Source organism: Terrapene carolina, unplaced genomic scaffold (assembly GCF_002925995.2).
Source record: "Terrapene carolina triunguis isolate 2854851 unplaced genomic scaffold, T_m_triunguis-2.0 Scaffold95, whole genome shotgun sequence".
NCBI classification, from domain to species: Eukaryota; Metazoa; Chordata; order Testudines; family Emydidae; genus Terrapene; species Terrapene triunguis.
In genome coordinates, this window is record NW_020664446.1 from 14,315,681 (window position 1) to 14,333,493 (window position 17,813).

Consider the following 17,813-nt stretch of genomic DNA (forward strand, 5'->3'; position numbering starts at 1 on the left):
CCGGGGAAAGCTGAAGGGCCGGTAGGTGACTTGCCCAGGGCCACAGAGCAGCTCACTGGCAGAGGCGGGGAGAGAACCCAGGAGTCCCGGCCCCCCCAGGCTGAGGGAGGCCGAGGACTAGGAGAGCGTGGGGGAGGGGTCCGACCCCCGACTCCTCCCAGAGGGCGCGCGGAAGGCAACCGCCCCGGCGGCGGCTGTCGCGCGAGAAGTCGGCGCTGAGGGGACGCGCTCCGTCTCCTAGCAACAGCCTCCTCAGCCCCATGGAGCCCGGCGGGGAACGCGAGCGGCGGCGGCGGGACCTCCCCGAACTCAGGCACCAGGCGGCCGAGTATTATCGGAGCAACGAGGTCCCGCAACGGCTGGAGGAGGCGCTCAACGCCACGTTCTACCTGCGTCCTGCGGACCTCTACGGCCATCTGGTACCTACCGGGGGGGAGTAGTGCGCGGGGAGGGGGTGGCTAATGCGCAGGCGCTGCACTACCTCGCCCCGCCCCCCCTTGACAGATCCCATAATCCCCCGCGCAAATGGAAAGTGGGCGGGGTAAGGTTGAGGCTAGGACCTCTGCTCAGCGGGAGGGAGTGAGAACGAGGCTTACCCCCTGTAGCAGGGGTGGAGGGATGAGGCAGGTGGTCCTGGGGGTACCCAGCCTCCTGGCCTGGGCTGCTGCGGCCCTGCTGCAGCATCACCGAGTGGGCACTCCAGCCTCCACCTGGCTGACCTTCCCGTGAGATGGTGCTGGAGCCTAAGGGTACCAGCTCACATCACATTATCGCCAGGCTCAACTCTTTGCTATTTTTCATAAAGCCTCAGCTCCTGGATTCTCGGGGTTAGGTGACAATTTCAGTTTTTCACCAAAAGAGTTATCAGCCCTTCTGGTTGTGGAGCAACGCTTAATAACCAGACCTACCTACCTGCACCCTAGCAGCCCAGAAACCAGAGGACAAAATGACCCTTCCTTTTATTTAGCTTAAAACAGATTTGTCACAGTTTGAGGCCTGGGGCATGGTTTTTGCATGCTTGGGTTTGTCACTGCTGGAATGGCAGCATTAGGTGGCCCTTTAACAGAGCTATTCAATCATGTTAAGCTAGCTCGATTGAATTTTGAACTAACAAGAGATTGCAAAGGATTTTCTTCTGAGACTGTAGGCAGACGCTCCCACAGCCACAACTGTTGTGCAAACCTCTGCCAAGCATCATAAGAATGAAGATAAAGGGAATCTGGTTAGTTTTCACACTGCTATTGGTATTCTGATCCCTGTGGGCCTCGGTGAAATGGACAAGAATCAGGCGAGCTTTACCCTGCCGCTGTTCAGCAAAGCTCTGGCCAGCAGCAGAGAACTAGTGTGGCCAATAAAATATCCTCTCAGTATAATAGTAGAATGGCCAACACCATACTCTAGAAGCTGTTTTAAAAAGATTGCCTTCCAATGCTTCCTCCTACACAAATCTCTCTATGATAATGAAGTCTTACATCTCAGGCATTATTCACTGCATTGTTCCATGTTGACCTCAAGTTTCATGATCTCCCCGATAAGGTGTGACCACTAGTTCTAGATCGGGGTTCTCAAACTGGGGGTCGGGACCCCTCAGGGGGTTGTGAGGTTATTACATGGGGGGTTGTGAGCTGTCAGCCTCCACCCCAAACCCCGCTTTGCATCCAGCATTTATCATGATAAATATATAAAAAAGTGTTTTTAATTCATAAGGGGAGCCGCACTCAGAGGCTTGCTATTTGAAAGGGGTCACCAGTACAAAAGTTTGAGAACCACTGTTCTAGATTATGTTTTACTAGAAAGAAGGTAAATCAAACAAAATTCTGTCATGCTTGTGATAGTTGATTTTTTTATGATACTTGTTAGGTATACCTCTGCCTTCTCACTGCAGTTTTCCACACTGTGTACCACTCTATTCACCAGGATTGCATCCATAGCTAAGCTGGTGTTTCTAGTTTCCACAGGTTCACTTCCTACCTCACAAATCACTCCCTGGATTTGGTGATGGTTCCTCTTCTTTGCTAAGACCAGCTCTCTTTAGTTGTTAGTCTTGTCTTGTCTTTTCCCTCTTGGGCAGTTACCATATTAACACAGATGGAACTCAACTGTAAATAACGAATGATTCCTATGGCATCTTGACCAAGTCAGCTTGTGATATCACCTACATATTCAGCTGAAAAAAAGCTGAGAAGATGAAATGCTTCTCTTGGGCAAGAGAAGCATTCACAAACAATCCTTTTTTCTCTATCCTCTTTCTTGAAGTCAGATCTCTCATTTGCTTCCTCTATAAACTTAGAAATATTCTTCGTCTAATTAACTTATATTATGAAGGCAAAAGTGATAAGGTGGGTGAGGTAATATCTTTTATTGGACCAACTTCTGTTGGTGAGATAGACAAGAGACCAACAAAAGTTGGTTCAATAAAAGATATTACGTCACCCACATTGTCTAATATCCTGGGACCAACACAGCTACAGCCACACTGCATACAACAATGAAGGCAAAAGTGGCAGACATGATGCACTCAGTAACAGTGTATGCACAGCACTGCATATGAGAACCTCTTTTTGAAAGAGGGTGGCTTTTTTGAGCCTCCAGGATTGTCTGATAGTGTTTTTTTCAGAAACACTTAGAGCTTAAATGGGATCTATAACATTTTACATCTTCAAAGTACTGTACATTAATATTTACTTGACCAGTTAACTAATACATTAAGAAGTGTTACAGGATATTTAATGCTCCTTTAAGGCCAGATCCTGTGAGTCATCCTCCAAATGGCTTTAGCAGAGTTGTTCCTGAGTAGGCTCTCTCCTCTGCCTTTTCCCCTCTGCTTTCTAGAGACAGACAGGTACAGTCTTTTTTCACATGGCTTATTCAAGGTCAGAGTGCCCTACACCTGCAACATCAGAAACTCCTCAGTGGGCCATCAGGCAGTGAGTGGCTTATTTTGTGTGTCAGTTTCAGGAGTAACTGCACCTGTATTCCTCCTCCATGGTCCACTCCAGGATTGCCCAGTCTTACAGCCATCACCTGGCTCTGGGCAGGGACCCATGTTCCACACCCTTCTGACCAGGAGCTTTAAGGATGCACACCCCCTGCCAAACACTGTGATATCCTCAGCAAGCCATTCGGTCTAACAGCCAGCACCTGTGCGTTGCTTTCTTTCTGAGGGCTATGAACAGTGTATTGCCAGCAGTTACAAGGGGGTTCCAAAGAGGATGGATCTAGACTGTTCTCAGTGGTACCTGATGACAGAACAAGGAGTAATGGTCTCAGGTTGCAGTTGGGGAGGTTTAGGTTGGATATTAGGAAAAACGTTTTCATTAGGAGGGTGGTGAAGCACTGGAATGGGTTACCGAGGGAGGTGGTGGAATCTCCTTCCTTAGAGGTTTTTAAGGTCAGGCTTGACAAAGCCCTGGCTGGGATGATTTAGTTGGGAATTGGTCCTGCTTTGAGCAGGTGCTTGGACTAGATGACCTCCTGAGGTCCCTTCCAACCCTGATATTCTATGATTCTAAATGTTTATTTTTTTCTAATTTTGGATTATCGTTTTTTATTTAAGATTTTTTTGATGATCAATTTGCATTTTTAAGATTTTTTTTTATTTAACTTTTTTATTTTAACAGCTGTGCGGGGTAGTGTTCAGATTAGGGCAGTGCTGACAGTGGGGATGCAGGAGGTCCTTGTGAAGCTGAGGAGCCAAAGACCCAAGGGTGCAAGGTGTGGGGTAAGCTTCAGTTGTCCTGGCCCCCTGCATTTGGAGTAGAGACTCCCAGCCAGGACTGGTAAGGAGGAGCATGAGCCCCAGCCACGGGGAGGCTACCCCGCTGCTGAACAGTTCCTGCCTGGGAATGGCTCCCACACTCTTGGTTGGTGCATGAGCGAATGGAGCCATGATAGCAGAGCTGCAGAGGGTTCCCTGCATAGCTGAGGGGCCAGTGGCACTGGATCCCTGCAGGCACAAGGTGCAGGGAAGGCTGGGGTCCTGGTGAGGGAAAGCAGAGCTCAGGCCAGACTAGGGCCACGAGGCAGAGTTGTCATCCAGAGACAGAGCCACCACCATGTCCGGGGACAACAACTCCACGTGTCTGCAGGGATTGGATGTCACTGACCCCACCCACTCACTCACCAGCCAGAGGTATGGGAGCTGTTCCTGAGCAGGAACTGTTCAGCAGCAGGATGGCCTCCCCTATAGCTGGGGGGCTCATCCTCATCTTTGCAGTTCTGGCTGGTGGTCTCTGCTTCTCTAGACCAGGACAACCACAGCATCCCCCCGCACCTTGTGCCTGCAGGGATCAGGTGTCACCAGTCATGTGGCCATGCAGGAAGCCCTCTGCAGCTCTGGTGTCATGGCCCTGCTCCCTCGCTACAGTGACAACAGAGCTGCAGGGCTGGTGACACCCAGTCCCTGCAGGCACAAAGTGTGGGGGAGGCTGCGTTCCTGGCAGGGCAGAACAGAGTCTCTTAGCACTCCTGTGCCACAAGGGCTATTAAGGGCTCCCTGTACTGCCACAGGAGGCATTCAGCAGTGGAGTGGCCTCCCCTGGCTGGCACCAGCTTACTCACTCCCATGACAGCAGGGTTGCAGAGGGCTCCCTGCACTGCTGCAGGGCCAGCGACACCAGATCCCTACAGATGCCCCATCTGGTACCAACTGATATTTTTTCAGTCAACTGCAGTGTGTCAGCTGAAATGGATGTTTACTGACTTTTATTGATTAAAACTGAATCCTGCCAAGCCTAATGACAAGTTACCATGCAGCTTTTTCTCAGCAGAGCACATTTATTCTTAGGGTAAAAGCATCACAGAGAAAACATGAAAAACAATGAAAGTTCTGACATGCTTATTAATAAACATACCAGAAATCATCCACCCGTCTTAGGGGGCCCAGATAGGTCAACACTCTTCCAACCCTTGCCTCCAGGGTTGGTGTCCCCCTAGGATCTATGGTCCTGTCCATTTGCTGAATCAAAAGGAGGTCACAGGTGAATTCAAACTCATTCTTTTATACCAAAAGCCGTTTCTTTGTTTCCTAGTCTCTGGAAAACCCAGCCTAAAGCAGTATATGCAAACCACCCCAGGGTATGGTATGTCTTGGAGTTGCATATAATCCTAGGAGTAGTCAGCTCCGACTGTTTGTAAATTTCTGGAGGAGCTGTGGTAACCCTCCCCCATGAAGTAGGACACAATCATACATAAACCATTCATAAATGTAATACAATAGTCCCCAGATATATGGCATGGGGCTGTAATACCTGTCACAATATGAACCTGAATAGAAATGAATAGTGCTATATAGATTGCCAGCTGTAAGTATAAGCCCAGGTTCTAGAGTGGCTGGCTCTTAAGCACACAATATAGGAGTAAGAATACTAAAGTATCCTGATGAATATCAAGACACAAAAATAGATTTACCCGATGATGGATTTAATACTAACATAAAATGAAAGACTTATTTACACAGAAATTGATATTTTTAATCAAACTCTCTCTCTTCTTCAAGGCTAACTACTTCTCTACATTTTCAAAACCTCCAGTAATATGCAAATTAATTGGAAGGAAGGTCCTTGATGGAGTTGGTCGACCAACATTAGAAGTGGAAATATTTTGCACAGTTAAAAACCATGAGAAGGTATGAGCTACATCTTATTTTGTTATATATCCTAACAGGACATTACAGAGAGATGCTCATCTCCACCGTTGTTAATGATGGGTCATTTTAATTCATGAGACAAAATGGAGGAGTTAAATGTGGATCAAGTTCCTGAATGAATTACTTTTGTAAGTCAGAAGTACCAAAACTCTGGTGAAAATTAACTACATTGCACTACCCCTGACTATTATACAGTATTTACTGTTTTTGGAATAATAATGCTTTGTTTATATTTTAATTTGTAACCCACATCTGATATTACATTTATGTATGTTGTCGTTTGTCATATAATTGTACCCTGGTCCTTGCCCTGTTATACTGCCATAGTAACCATAAGCAAAAACTCCTCTTGACTCCAATGGTGACAGGAGATAGCTTTTAGCATTTCTCAGACATGGACCCTAATTTAACTCATCCCCCCTACATAACATGAGTTTTGGAGTTCTGTGTCTTGCTTTTCTTTCTTTAAAATGTCTCAGTGGCACCTTTCTCAGTCTTCTTACACTGGTAATATGCTAGATGAGGCTCCTGTCCTGCAAACACACACTTATGTGCTCAGTAGCCCCACAGAAGTCAACAGAATTACTCATATGCTTAAAAATATACATATATGTGTTCGCAGGATCAGGGCTGTCCCTGTTCTTGGAGATAGCTCTGCATGTTTTTTACTGTACATTTATTTTCATTCATATGTTTTGAGCTACATATCTTTCTATTCCTATTACACAACTGTATTTCAGAAAAAAAGCATGCAGTCTAGTATTAACACAGTTCATGTGAGTGAACAGGTTTTCACCCTGCGAGTTTAGGGAAATGTTCGTTTCACTCCATTCAAAATATTGTTGTGTGTTCCAGAAATTCAAGACTAGTGCTGTGTTCCCCTCACATTAGCATTATTCCACATTAGCATCCAGGGTTTTTCCATAGATGACTGAATAGAGACACTGGATTTATGGCTTATTACAACAATCTATATCCCACTAACAACCTGCTACCCCCAAGCTTTTTTTTTTTTACCCCTTCCTACCCCCCAATGAATGGAGGGATGGTAATAGACCCTTCACCTTGAATGGTCCATTGAAACATGTATTAACTAGTTATGCTAAACAACCTGTTCCACCTTATATATAGCTGTGATACTCCTTGAACTGAAGAAAAGCTCTATGTAAGTTTAAAAGCTTGTCTCTCTCACCAAGAGAAGTTGGTCCAATAAAAGATATTACGTCACCCACCTTGTCTCTCTACTTCACTACAGATGGTAGCTGTTTACACTCTCCTAGAAGTAGAGCTATGATTTACAGCAACTCCTCACTTAACGTTGTAGTTATGTTCCTGAAAAATGCGACTTTAAGTGAAACGATGTTAAGCGAATCCAATTTCCCCATAAGAATTAATGTAAATAGGGGGGATTAGGTTCCAGGGGAAAAAAAATTTGCCAGACAAAAGGCATTATATACATTTTAAACAAGTAATTTAATACAGGTACTGTACTATAGTTGGGAGGTACCCCTGCCTTACCCTACACAGGCACAGCCCACAGGCACTGGAGATGAGGCACGCAAGGAGGCTGAAGGTGCTGTAGGCTAGGAGAAGCACGTTGCGCAGCAGCAGCTTCCCCTACTCTGTAAGCACCAGGGGCAGGGGGCTCAACCCTCAGCCCACCCACTCCTCCCCTTCCCCCAAGCCCCCATCCTTGACCTGCCTCTTCTCCCCCCCCACCACCTCCCCCTTTACTTCCCACACTCCTCCCCCCCCCTTCTAAATGCTGCAAGCCAGCTGATTGCTACGGGCAGGAGGCAGGGGAGGGAGGGGGGAGGCGCGCCGAGTCCTCGCTCCTCCCCCCTCCCTCCTGCCTGGGGCAATCAGCTGGCTTGCGTTTATGAGGCAGGAGGGAGGAGCGAGGACTTGGCGCAGGCTCCCCCTCCCTCCCCCCCACCTCCTGCCCGGGGCAATCAGCTAGCTTGTGGCGTTCGTTCGGGAGATGGGGAGGGAGGGGGAGCCTGCGCGCCGAGTACTTGCTCCTCCTCCCTCCATCCTGCCCCCAAAACGCTGCAAGCCAGCTGATTGCTGTGGGCAGGAGGCGGGGGAGGAGGGGGAAGGCGCTGATCTGCGGGGTCTGCCGGTGGGCAGGAGGTGCTGTGGGGAGGGGAGGGGGGGCGTAGGGAGGTTGCCAGCTGTGGAGAAAACAGGCAGCCAAACAACGTAAGAGTGGAGCATTGCACAACTTTAAATAAGCATGTTCCCTAATTGATCAGCAACGTAACAACGAAACAATGTTAACCGGGATGACTTAAAGTGAGGAGTTACTGTACTTCATTGAAAATGCTCAGAAAAGGAGACAATTTATGTATTTTTTTTAATCCAGTTTGAAAAGTATTTAAGGTTCATTTTGTCTAACATCCTTAATGCAGAGTATCAGCGGGGTAGCCGTGTTAGTCTGGATCTGTAAAAAGCAACAAAGAGTCCTGTGGCACCTTATAGACTAACAGATGTATTGGAGCATAAGCTTTCGTGGGTGAATACCCACTTCGTCAGACTCATGTGTCTGACGAAGTGGGTATCCACCCATGAAAGCTTATGCTCCAATATATCTGTTAGTCTATAAGGTGCCACAGGACTCTTTGATCCTTAATGCAATCATCCTTAGGAAATCTGTAAAGGATGCACAGTAGTTAGTCACTGATCAAAATGGAGTTCATTTTAAAGGTCACATTGTCATTATATGACACTTTTGACTGCAACAATAGACATCTCTTGTACCATGATTAAGGTTAAGATTCTGTCACGGGTATTTTTAGTAAAAGTCAGGGACAGGTTGTGGGCAATAAACAAAAATTCATGGAAGCCCACGACCTGTCCCTGACTTTTACTAAAAATACCCGGGTGGATAGAGGGTGACAAACAGTGCTGCTGGGGCTTTCCGCTGCTCCAACCCTGCTGCTGCTCCTGCGGCAGGGGCTGGCCACTGCTGATCCAGCCCCACAGGGGCTGATCCAATCCCAGCTGCTGCTCCAGTGGGCCGGGGACCGCTGTTCCAGCAAGCCTGGGGCTGGCCAACTGCCAGCTGTTCTGGGGCCACTGTTCCGGTGGCTCCAGGGCTGATGTCTTCTGGGGCAGAGCTAGAGCAGCTGTCATGGAGGTCCCGGAAAGTCACAGAATCCATTATCTCTGTGACAGAATTGTATCCTTAACCATGATTCACCAGCATTTATACTTGTTTGATACTGTCATTCACCCTCAGTTGTTAATGTAATTTATAGGCACATCTTCCTATAATATTGCCAGGTAAATAACACTTATGAAACTTATTTTGGCAGATGCTTATTTCAGAAGAGGAAATGGATGCAAGGTTTTGAATTTTTTTTTAAAGTTACCTATGGTCATCTTTTTTTAAATTTTGTTTTGTACATTTGGCAATCTATTGTCAGTAATATTTGTAAAGAATTTCTATTGCTGAAAGATCTGCAAAAAAACTAACTTACACAGAGATGTTCACACTTCAGCAGACCTGAAGAGCTTTGAGTAAGCTTGAATGCTTGTCTCTCTTGCCAAAAGAAATTTGTTCAATAAAAGATATTACCTCACCCACCTTGTCTTACAGTGAAAATAGCATTCTAGTGGTTAAAACAGAAACTAGGACTCCTGGGTTCTATTCCTGGTGTTGTCACTGTTTTAGGTCCAGATTCTGCAATCTGATCCCTATCTCCATGCAAAGCCTCACTGAATTGGGATTGGACTGAGACACCATGTAGGTGTAAGTTCTGTTGGCATTGATCAGATCTGCAGGCTCAGGGCCAGTCACTAACTCAATCTGAACCTTACTTTACCATCCTATAAAATGAGTGTAAAAATTATGTGACAGGAGAATTAACACATAAGTAATATTCATAAATGGTTTGAGAATGTTAGATGGAAAGCTGTAAGTGCAGATGTACGAGAAACCAAGAAAAAGCCTGAATTACGGGATCAATTAAGTTGCTAGGGAGGGGTGATATGTATAAGTCTATATCATTTTAATCTTTTAAAGTGACATTTCAAAGTTAGAAATGGAAGAGTCTGTAAGCTTTTCACAATCATTTTGCAGAGCATTTGTTCCATTGTGGTCTCTTCTCACTCTGAAATCCTTGAAAATGCTTCACCTGAAGCAATTGATGCTGATGAGAAAGAAAGAAATGACTCTATTAATAGAGCCCTGGAATGGATAAATGGATCTCTGAATGAAATGCTCAGAGACCTGCAACCTGCTGACCAGTGTAAAGTTGATGAGCTGCTTGGGTAGGTCTTGCATATTATTTCACTGATTTTTACTGTAGTAAAACAAATTATTGCAAATAATTGTATTGTAAATAAATAATTTGCGCAAAATCTCAATATATTTTCTAATGTTATTCCTAATTCTTTCTACACAATATTTCTAGATATTATTACCACTAGAAGCCTTGCACTATATTATTTCCAGTGCTGTATATTTATATAATGTGAAGTTCATCCCAGCCTGCACAAAATCCAGATAAACCAGCATTGTGCAGAATACAAAGATGGGAGTTAGGAATACACCTCCAACACACACACACACCCTGCTTTTGGACATGACCTGGAATATCAGCCACAGTCCCCACATTGGATCCATGTAAGGAACTGATCCAGTGCCCACTGAAGTCAGTGAGAGTCTTTCCATTGATTTCAGTATGCGGTAGTACAGATCCAGTGGTCTTTCCCTCAGCAGCTCATGGAGCTTTGGTTGGAATCTTACTCAGCCAGCAGCTCGGCCACTGCCTCTAGTGTCCTGCAGGACATAAATGGTGTGAAAGGCCTTCCATGGGCCCTCAGCACTGAGATTAATTTCCCACATAGTGTATTTACAAGTCTCTAGTTTTGATGGAGTACTCTTTCAAAGTAGACCACTCTGAGAGGCTATCTAAGGCTCTTACCTTGGGATCATTATCAACCTCCTTTTGTTTCTGTTTTAAGTTTCTGATTTCTGTTTTATGCTTCCTTGGAAAATACCTATTCTGTAATCAAGTTCATTTCCATTTTTCCAAACAAACTTCTTCTGATCTTAGAGAAATTATGAAGCAGTGGAGAATGGTAATATTTTTCCATTTATAACACATTTATCTGGTCTTTCGTAAGAAAAAAATATAGGCTAACCTGAAGTGTCCCAAAAGGTGTTTTGATTTTCCTAGCATCAAACCCTCCTGCAGATTTAGTTGAACAGTTTAAAAAAAAAAAAAAAAAAGTTTGTCTTGGGAATTGTCTAATACTATTTTTCATGTACAATATATAACATTTTTCATCCCAAATCATACTATAAACTGATTTTTTTTTCCTTCACCAAAACCCTTCTTTATGAATGGAGTCTCACTGTAATAGGAGAGGGCCTATCTGGCTAAAGATTGACTGCTCTTCACTCTGGGAATGGTGGTATGACCTCTCCTCATCCTCTGTAGTTGTAAGAATTACTGGCAGTTACCTCTTGGAAGGGATCAGCCTTCTAACAGGAGCAGCTGCAGGAAGACTGGGAGCCAGGGCTTCCTTTCTACCTGTTGGAATGGAGTACCTCATATACCTGACAGGTATAAACTGTTGCATTCCAAGAAAATTAGCTCTGTGGAACATGCTTAGTGGAGTGAAGCTTCACTATGGATGAAATTCATCTAATTGATGGGGCCTGAACAAAACATTGATTTACCACTTATATGGCCTTATTCCCACTGCACTGGGGTGAATTTCACTCTATATGTTGCTTCCATTGTATACAAACAGCTAAAATACAGCCACTTCTAAAGCAGCAGCCATATAACCAGAGCTCAAATCTAGAGAAAGATGACCTTTTGGATAAGCAAATTAAGCCAAATTCTAACACTTTGGGGAAGTGCCATGGGATTTTTAATATCCATGCAAAGCAAATAAGTCTTCCTTTTGAGGGTCTTCTCTGTATAGAGCTCACATTATTTACCTTGGAAGGATAAAGAGCTGAGTCAACCTTGCTGGGTTTGAAGGTGGTTTTGCACTTCAAGCTGGTTGTTTAGACCACTAAGCCATCTCCTTTGAGTTTCAATTCAATAGGATATGAAATAGCTGAAAAATGAGGTTTAAACTAAACAGCATTGCCACCCTCATTCGAATATGTATACTTTGCCCTTCTGTTACTTCTGTCCAAAGTTTTCAAAGTACATATCTATTAAGCCTTATAACATCCCTTTGTGATGTGTATTATTAAACCTATTTTAGAGATGGCTAGATTGAGGCACAAAGAAGTTTATTGACTTTCCCAGGTTCACACGAGGAGTCAGCAGCAGAACCATGAATAGATCTTACTTCATCTCCCAGCATGTGCTTTTCCCACTAGCCCATGCCTGCTCCTCATTTACCTAATAATATTCTTAAGCAACTGTGATAAATGAAGGTGGAGGGTAGCTTCCTTTTATGGAAACCCAGCCAGTTAGCTATAAAATCCTTCTTGGTAGCTGTTCTCTACCTGCTTTACCTGTAAAGGGTTAAAAAAGCCCATAGGTAAAAAAAGGGAGCGAGTACCTGACCAAAAGAGCCAATGGGAGGGCTAGAACTTTTTAAAATTGGGAAAAACTTTCCCTTTGTCTATTTGTTGTTGTTCTCCGGAAAGAGGAGAGACAAAGCAGGAACCGGGCTGAACTATGATGTAGGAAACTTTAAGCCAGGTATGAAAAACCATCAGATCATACCTAGAAATTGCTTATCTGAAGCCCCAGATATGTAAATAAGTCAAGGACGGTCTAGGAAGACGCGATTAGGTTTATTTATTTTATTTCTTATTGACTCCTCTGTGCTAACCCCAGGTGCTTTTGTTTTGCTTGTAACCTTTAAGCTGAACCTCAAGAGAGCTATCTTGATGCTTAATTTTTGTAATTGTTTTTTTTTTTTTGATCTAGCAAAAAACCTAAGTTCTAGATGTATTTTCTTACTTTTTGTTTTTAATAAAATTTACCTTTTTTAAGAACAGGATTGGATTTTTGTGTCCCTAAGAGGTTTGTGCATATGTTGTTTAATTAGCTGGTGGCAACAGCTGATTTCCTTTGTTTTTCTTTCTCAGCTCTTCCCTGGAGTGGGGTGTGAAAGTGCTTGAGGGTACCCCACAGGAAGTAATTCCCAAGTGCACCTTTCTGTGTTCTCAAAAGGCTTTTTTTTGCATTTGGATGGTGGCAGCATCTACCCATCCATGGTCAGAGAGAAGCTGTAACCTTGGGAGTTTAATACAAGCCTGGAGTTGCCAGTATTAATTTTTAGAATCCTTGCGGGCCCCCACCTTCTGCACTCGAAGTGCCAGAGTGGGGAATCATCTTTGACAGCAACTAATCATATGCCTTTTCTTTTCCCATCAGTGAATACTTTGCAAAGAAGGTAGAAGAAGAAAAAGAAAGAAAGGCAATTGAAAAGGAAGAACAAGAAGCAGCAATTTCTGCACCTGCATATGTTCCAGCTGTATCAGCTGTAACACCATCTGGCAAAAAAAAAGGAGTCAAATTAGGTTTTAGTTGATTTTCTTCTAATATTTCTTGCAAGATAGTAATCAATAAAGATGCTAGCATACCTTCTGTAGCTCCCCATGGGCACTGAAGGGTAGCAGTGCTTCTCTACAGTGCTTTTGTAACTGTATCCCAGACCTTCCTGGCCACTAGCTGCAGTTCCTCTCTCCCAGAGCACCAGTCAGCAATGAGAATAACTCATCTCCACTGCAAAGCTTGGGGCCGGGGGAGAAGAGAACAAAGCAGGCTCAGTCAGCCACATGGGATAGTGAAACGGAGCCACTTTCCAGGTCATGATTGGCCTAGCCGGGGGGTGGGGGGGTCCACTCTTCATCCTGGGAATGAGAATGGAGGAGGATGTGAATGAAAATGACGGGGGAGGAAGTGGAAACCATAGGAATAAACGGGAAAATGCGAGTGGAATGAAGATGGGGAGAAGAAACAATGGGGGAAGAGAAGAGATATTGGGGAACACAGAAACGGAATGAAGAAAGGGGGACGAATGAAGGTAAGAAGGCAAACTGAGAATACAGAGGAAAAGGGAGGGGTCTGCAAAGAGAGGGAATCAGACAGTGAGGCAGTGTGGAGAGGAAAAGCAGAAAGAATAAAGACGAAGGGGAGGGGGAAGAGAAAGTGGTATGAGCAAAGGAAAATGGGTGGTAGAGACCGAAGGTAATAAATATATGGGCAAAAGTAAGGAGCAAGAGTACTTACATGCTGCCTTCCTCAGAGAAAGGGCCTCCTTTCTATTATCTTCTTTCTGTGGAATTGGAGAGTGAGCCATCACCTCTACTGATGATGATGCCTCATCATGTTTATCTTGTTAGTGTCTTCTTACTTATCTTGTAAGATCAGTGTAATTTCTTGATATTGTTTTATAGATATGCACATTAATGCAAATATACATCTACTTTTCAACTTAGATTATTAGATATGCTGTCCACAGTTATCATTGTCCATCCTCAGATGTCATCTTGTGCTTCACACAGTAGTTTTAGTGGGTTTTGATACCCAACTGTCATTGACTACTTAGTTTCAATAGTTATAATTGATTTCTTGCTGAATGTAAAAATTGAAAAATTTACACTTATTTAAGACAGTTTTGGCTATTAGAAGTCAGTGGGTATGGCTGCTGACTCACAGTGAAGCCGTAGCAGATACTCAACTGCCGTTAGCTGGTTTTAGAATGTACTCTGTCTGGTTGCATGTGGCACAAAAGACAGTTTCCTACAAAGAAACTTTGGAGAACAAAACAACTCTTTGCTTTAGCTTTTGATCATTCACTTACTGCGTCCCTATTTGTGCTACTCTTTACCCTGTGGGTATAAGTGGTGTAGAATCTATCACATGCTGTAAATGTAGTTCAGGTCCTATTTTGGTGAATCTTCACTTACAATACTATAAATGTACTCTGTTGCATTTGTATTTTGTTACTGAAAATTGCTCTGTGATTCTTGTATGAAGGGTCAGATTTTCAAAAGAGCATGTATTTAGGAACCAAAATAAATGATAAGATTTTCAAAGGAGATACGTTGGATGCTGAGCACTTTTGAAAAATTTAGCCCAAATTGTGGGTGTTGAACACTTGAAAATCTGGTCTCTTCAGGTCATGGCTTAAGGGTGCTATATTCTTCTTCTTAATGTTGCTTAGCAGAAAACAGAAGGGGCACTTTGTCTCAATGAGCTTATAATGTAAACTAGATAAATGCAGAAAATGATGAGAACAAGAAAGGAAGGGAGGGATGGATGAGGTTTACAACAAACAAAGAACATGCAAAACATGCTTTGTGTATGGAGCTTGAAAGATCAGATTATTACATCTAAATACAGAGAAGAGTAAAAGATAAGATATAGAGATCAGTGGTTAAAAGCTAGCTGAAGGAAGTGAATTTTGAGGAGGGATTTAAAATCAGAAAGGAGGTGGAATGCATTGTGCAGTTGGAGATCAAGATAATCCCAAGTGATGAGAGCTGCAAGATACAACAAAAATGCATTGATTAATTGAAATAAACATCAAATTAATACTTAAGATCGTATTAGTACGTCAGTTAATATGCATAACATTTAAATGGCAATATTTTACTTATTTGTAGGATGCTGATATTGTAGGTACACAACTGAATTTTAAACTGAGAAAACATTTAGTAAATATTCTTAATCACATTAGGGAAGAAGAGTTCTGTTGCAGAGAAACCAATCTCACCTGCAGAACCTATTGAACTAGTGCTCTGTGGCAGCATAGCCATTGGAGGATTATCACTTGCTGTTGCTAAAACTGGTGCCACCATTAACAACACACCTTTGTACTTACATCTTGCATTGATGAAACATGATCAGGTAATTGTCAATATATATTTTTTTCATTTTGTCTCAGCTGTAGTCACTGTTCCAGAGTTGTGTACTTCAGGAATGTTCAGTGAAAAGCTGTATAGTTTGATGTCCATTGTCAGATGACTCCTTATATGACATAATCCAAAACTCATTAAGGTCAATGGAGGGAATCTTTCCACTCACTTCATTGGGCTTTGGATCAGGTCTGTAGTGAAAATAAACAAGAAAACGCTTGGTTAAACAATAAGAGTTAAACAGTCTTATTTTCACATAGCTTTCTCAATTTCAGGATTTGCCTAAGGAGTTGACTGTGCCACCACCAATGGTCACTCTGTTGAGCTGTGGAAAATCATCATCTGGAAAACTGAAGTTAATGAAAGAAGTGATGCTCATACCACCCACAGAGTTAACAGTAAAACAAGTACTGTATGCTACTATTTTCACTTGAAGTTTATGACATCATAATTTATTGACCTCATACCTTTTAGATACAGTCCTGAGAAAGTGATTATTTATTTCTGTTTATGGGAGAGGGCAAAGTTCCTTTAACAAAATGTTATTGCAGAACTGAATAGTTAGAATATGGTATGTTTTATATTGCAGATCTCCAAATATAAAGTATGTGTGTCTAGTGGATCACAGGAATCAATTCAATTAAAAGCAGCAGCAGAGTTTTGTAATAAAATGGGAGCATATAAAAGGCTTGTATAAAATGAAACTTGCCATTCATAGGTAATAAATCATATCATTCAGTGCATAGCACACAGGTAAAAGATGACTCCAAGAAAAGTACACAACAAGATATAAAAATCTTTACCAACAAATTGTTTTTAAAATGAAACGATGTAGAAGGGAAAGCAAAGAAGAACAGAAACCCATTAAAGGGCAGGAAGGGTGGATAAGGGCAGGCTGGGTCAACACCTTATTTGCGTAACAGTATGTGGCATTAAAGAATATATCTGCACAAGATGCCTACATTAAAGCTGTACTTTCTGTTTTGTATGCCAATGACCTGAACAAAGTAGCTGAGCTTTACTGTTGTTGTTTATAATTGTCACCATAGCCTATTGATGGAGTTAGAGACATTGTGCCTTTCAAAGGCATAATGCCTCCTGGGTGCTTGAGGGGGAGCAACAAGAGATTCTTTGCTACAACATGCAGTCGCAAGCATAGTGTGCCCTCTGTGTAGTTATGTTATCGACTGTGACCTCTGCCTCCACTAGTGCACCTGTTTTAGGCATAATTAACAGAATATGAAGGCATAGGATTTATGAAGGAGGAAGGTTAATCTTTTCCTTATTCGGTTGAAGAGGAAGGATGGTCTTGTGGTTAAGCAGTAGACTATGACTCAAGATTGGGGTTTGTTTTCTGACTGCCACAGCCTTCCTCTGCAAGTTTAACCTCTTTGTGCTTCCATTCCTTGCTTGTAAAATGGAGATCACAATACTTTCCTACTTCAGAGTTGTGGAAGATAAATACATAAGTGTTTCTGAAGTGCTTAGATGCTAATCTCATAGGGCTTGTCTACAAAAAGACACTCAGAAAAATTAATCCAAATTAACTAAAAGTGTGAATTTAAAGTAGGTTAGTTAAACTGTATTAAAATACTGGGTGGACACTTTGATTCAGAAAGTGAATTACTCTAAAGCAAATTAAGACCATTTTAATTCTGAATAAGAGCGTCCACCCAGGGGTTTCATGCAGTTTAACTAATCCACTTTAAAACTTAATTCAGATTAATTTACCAGAGTATCCCTGTATAGACAAGCCCATACATAGATAGATCTAGGGAAGTGCTGATTAGTAGGCATGGGCAGATATACAGATGATATTTGATCCCTGAATACCATCACCCCAACAAGCTTGTGATCCTATCCACTGGGGACTCTTTCTCTCAGCACATCCGCTTAGCTGAAGTTATATGGGGGTGGAGCATAGTCAGGTAGCCTTCTTTCCTGGTGCCTGCATCACTTTTTGAGTTTTGGGGCAGTTATCTAGCTTTTCTCCTCCTCTTAGATCTTAAGGGGGCAGACCAATGTGTCTGCTGGTTGTTAATTCAAGTAGGGTTCTTCTTAGGGTTCTGCCTACTCGCATTCAGCAAGACAAGGACTCATTGGTCCTAGCTCCACTGCTACTGGCCCTGTAACATTGGAGAAGCTTGACCAAATCAGAAGGCCATGGATAGTTTGTGATTTTTGTGTGTGCTAATCAGACCTACAGAATAAAAATTTGCACTGGAATGTGTGCATTAGGATCTAAGTTTTTTTTAAATAATTTTTTTTCTCATGTTTTTATTTACATTCTTAATGCAAAATAATAATTCTGTTTTG

General features: G+C 42.9%; 1 protein-coding gene across 1 annotated transcript in view; it reads left to right on the plus strand.

The window, feature by feature from the left end:
- Nucleotides 1-260: 260 nt before the first annotated feature.
- Nucleotides 261-17,813, plus strand: part of ENO4 (enolase 4) — a 34,372-nt gene continuing 16,819 nt past the window's right edge. The window contains exons 1-6 of the mRNA XM_024198444.1: nucleotides 261-419; nucleotides 5,498-5,626; nucleotides 9,732-9,922; nucleotides 13,009-13,154; nucleotides 15,320-15,489; nucleotides 15,758-15,904. Coding sequence (XP_024054212.1) covers nucleotides 261-419; nucleotides 5,498-5,626; nucleotides 9,732-9,922; nucleotides 13,009-13,154; nucleotides 15,320-15,489; nucleotides 15,758-15,904 — 942 coding nt within the window. The remainder of the gene's footprint in view (nucleotides 420-5,497; nucleotides 5,627-9,731; nucleotides 9,923-13,008; nucleotides 13,155-15,319; nucleotides 15,490-15,757; nucleotides 15,905-17,813) is intronic.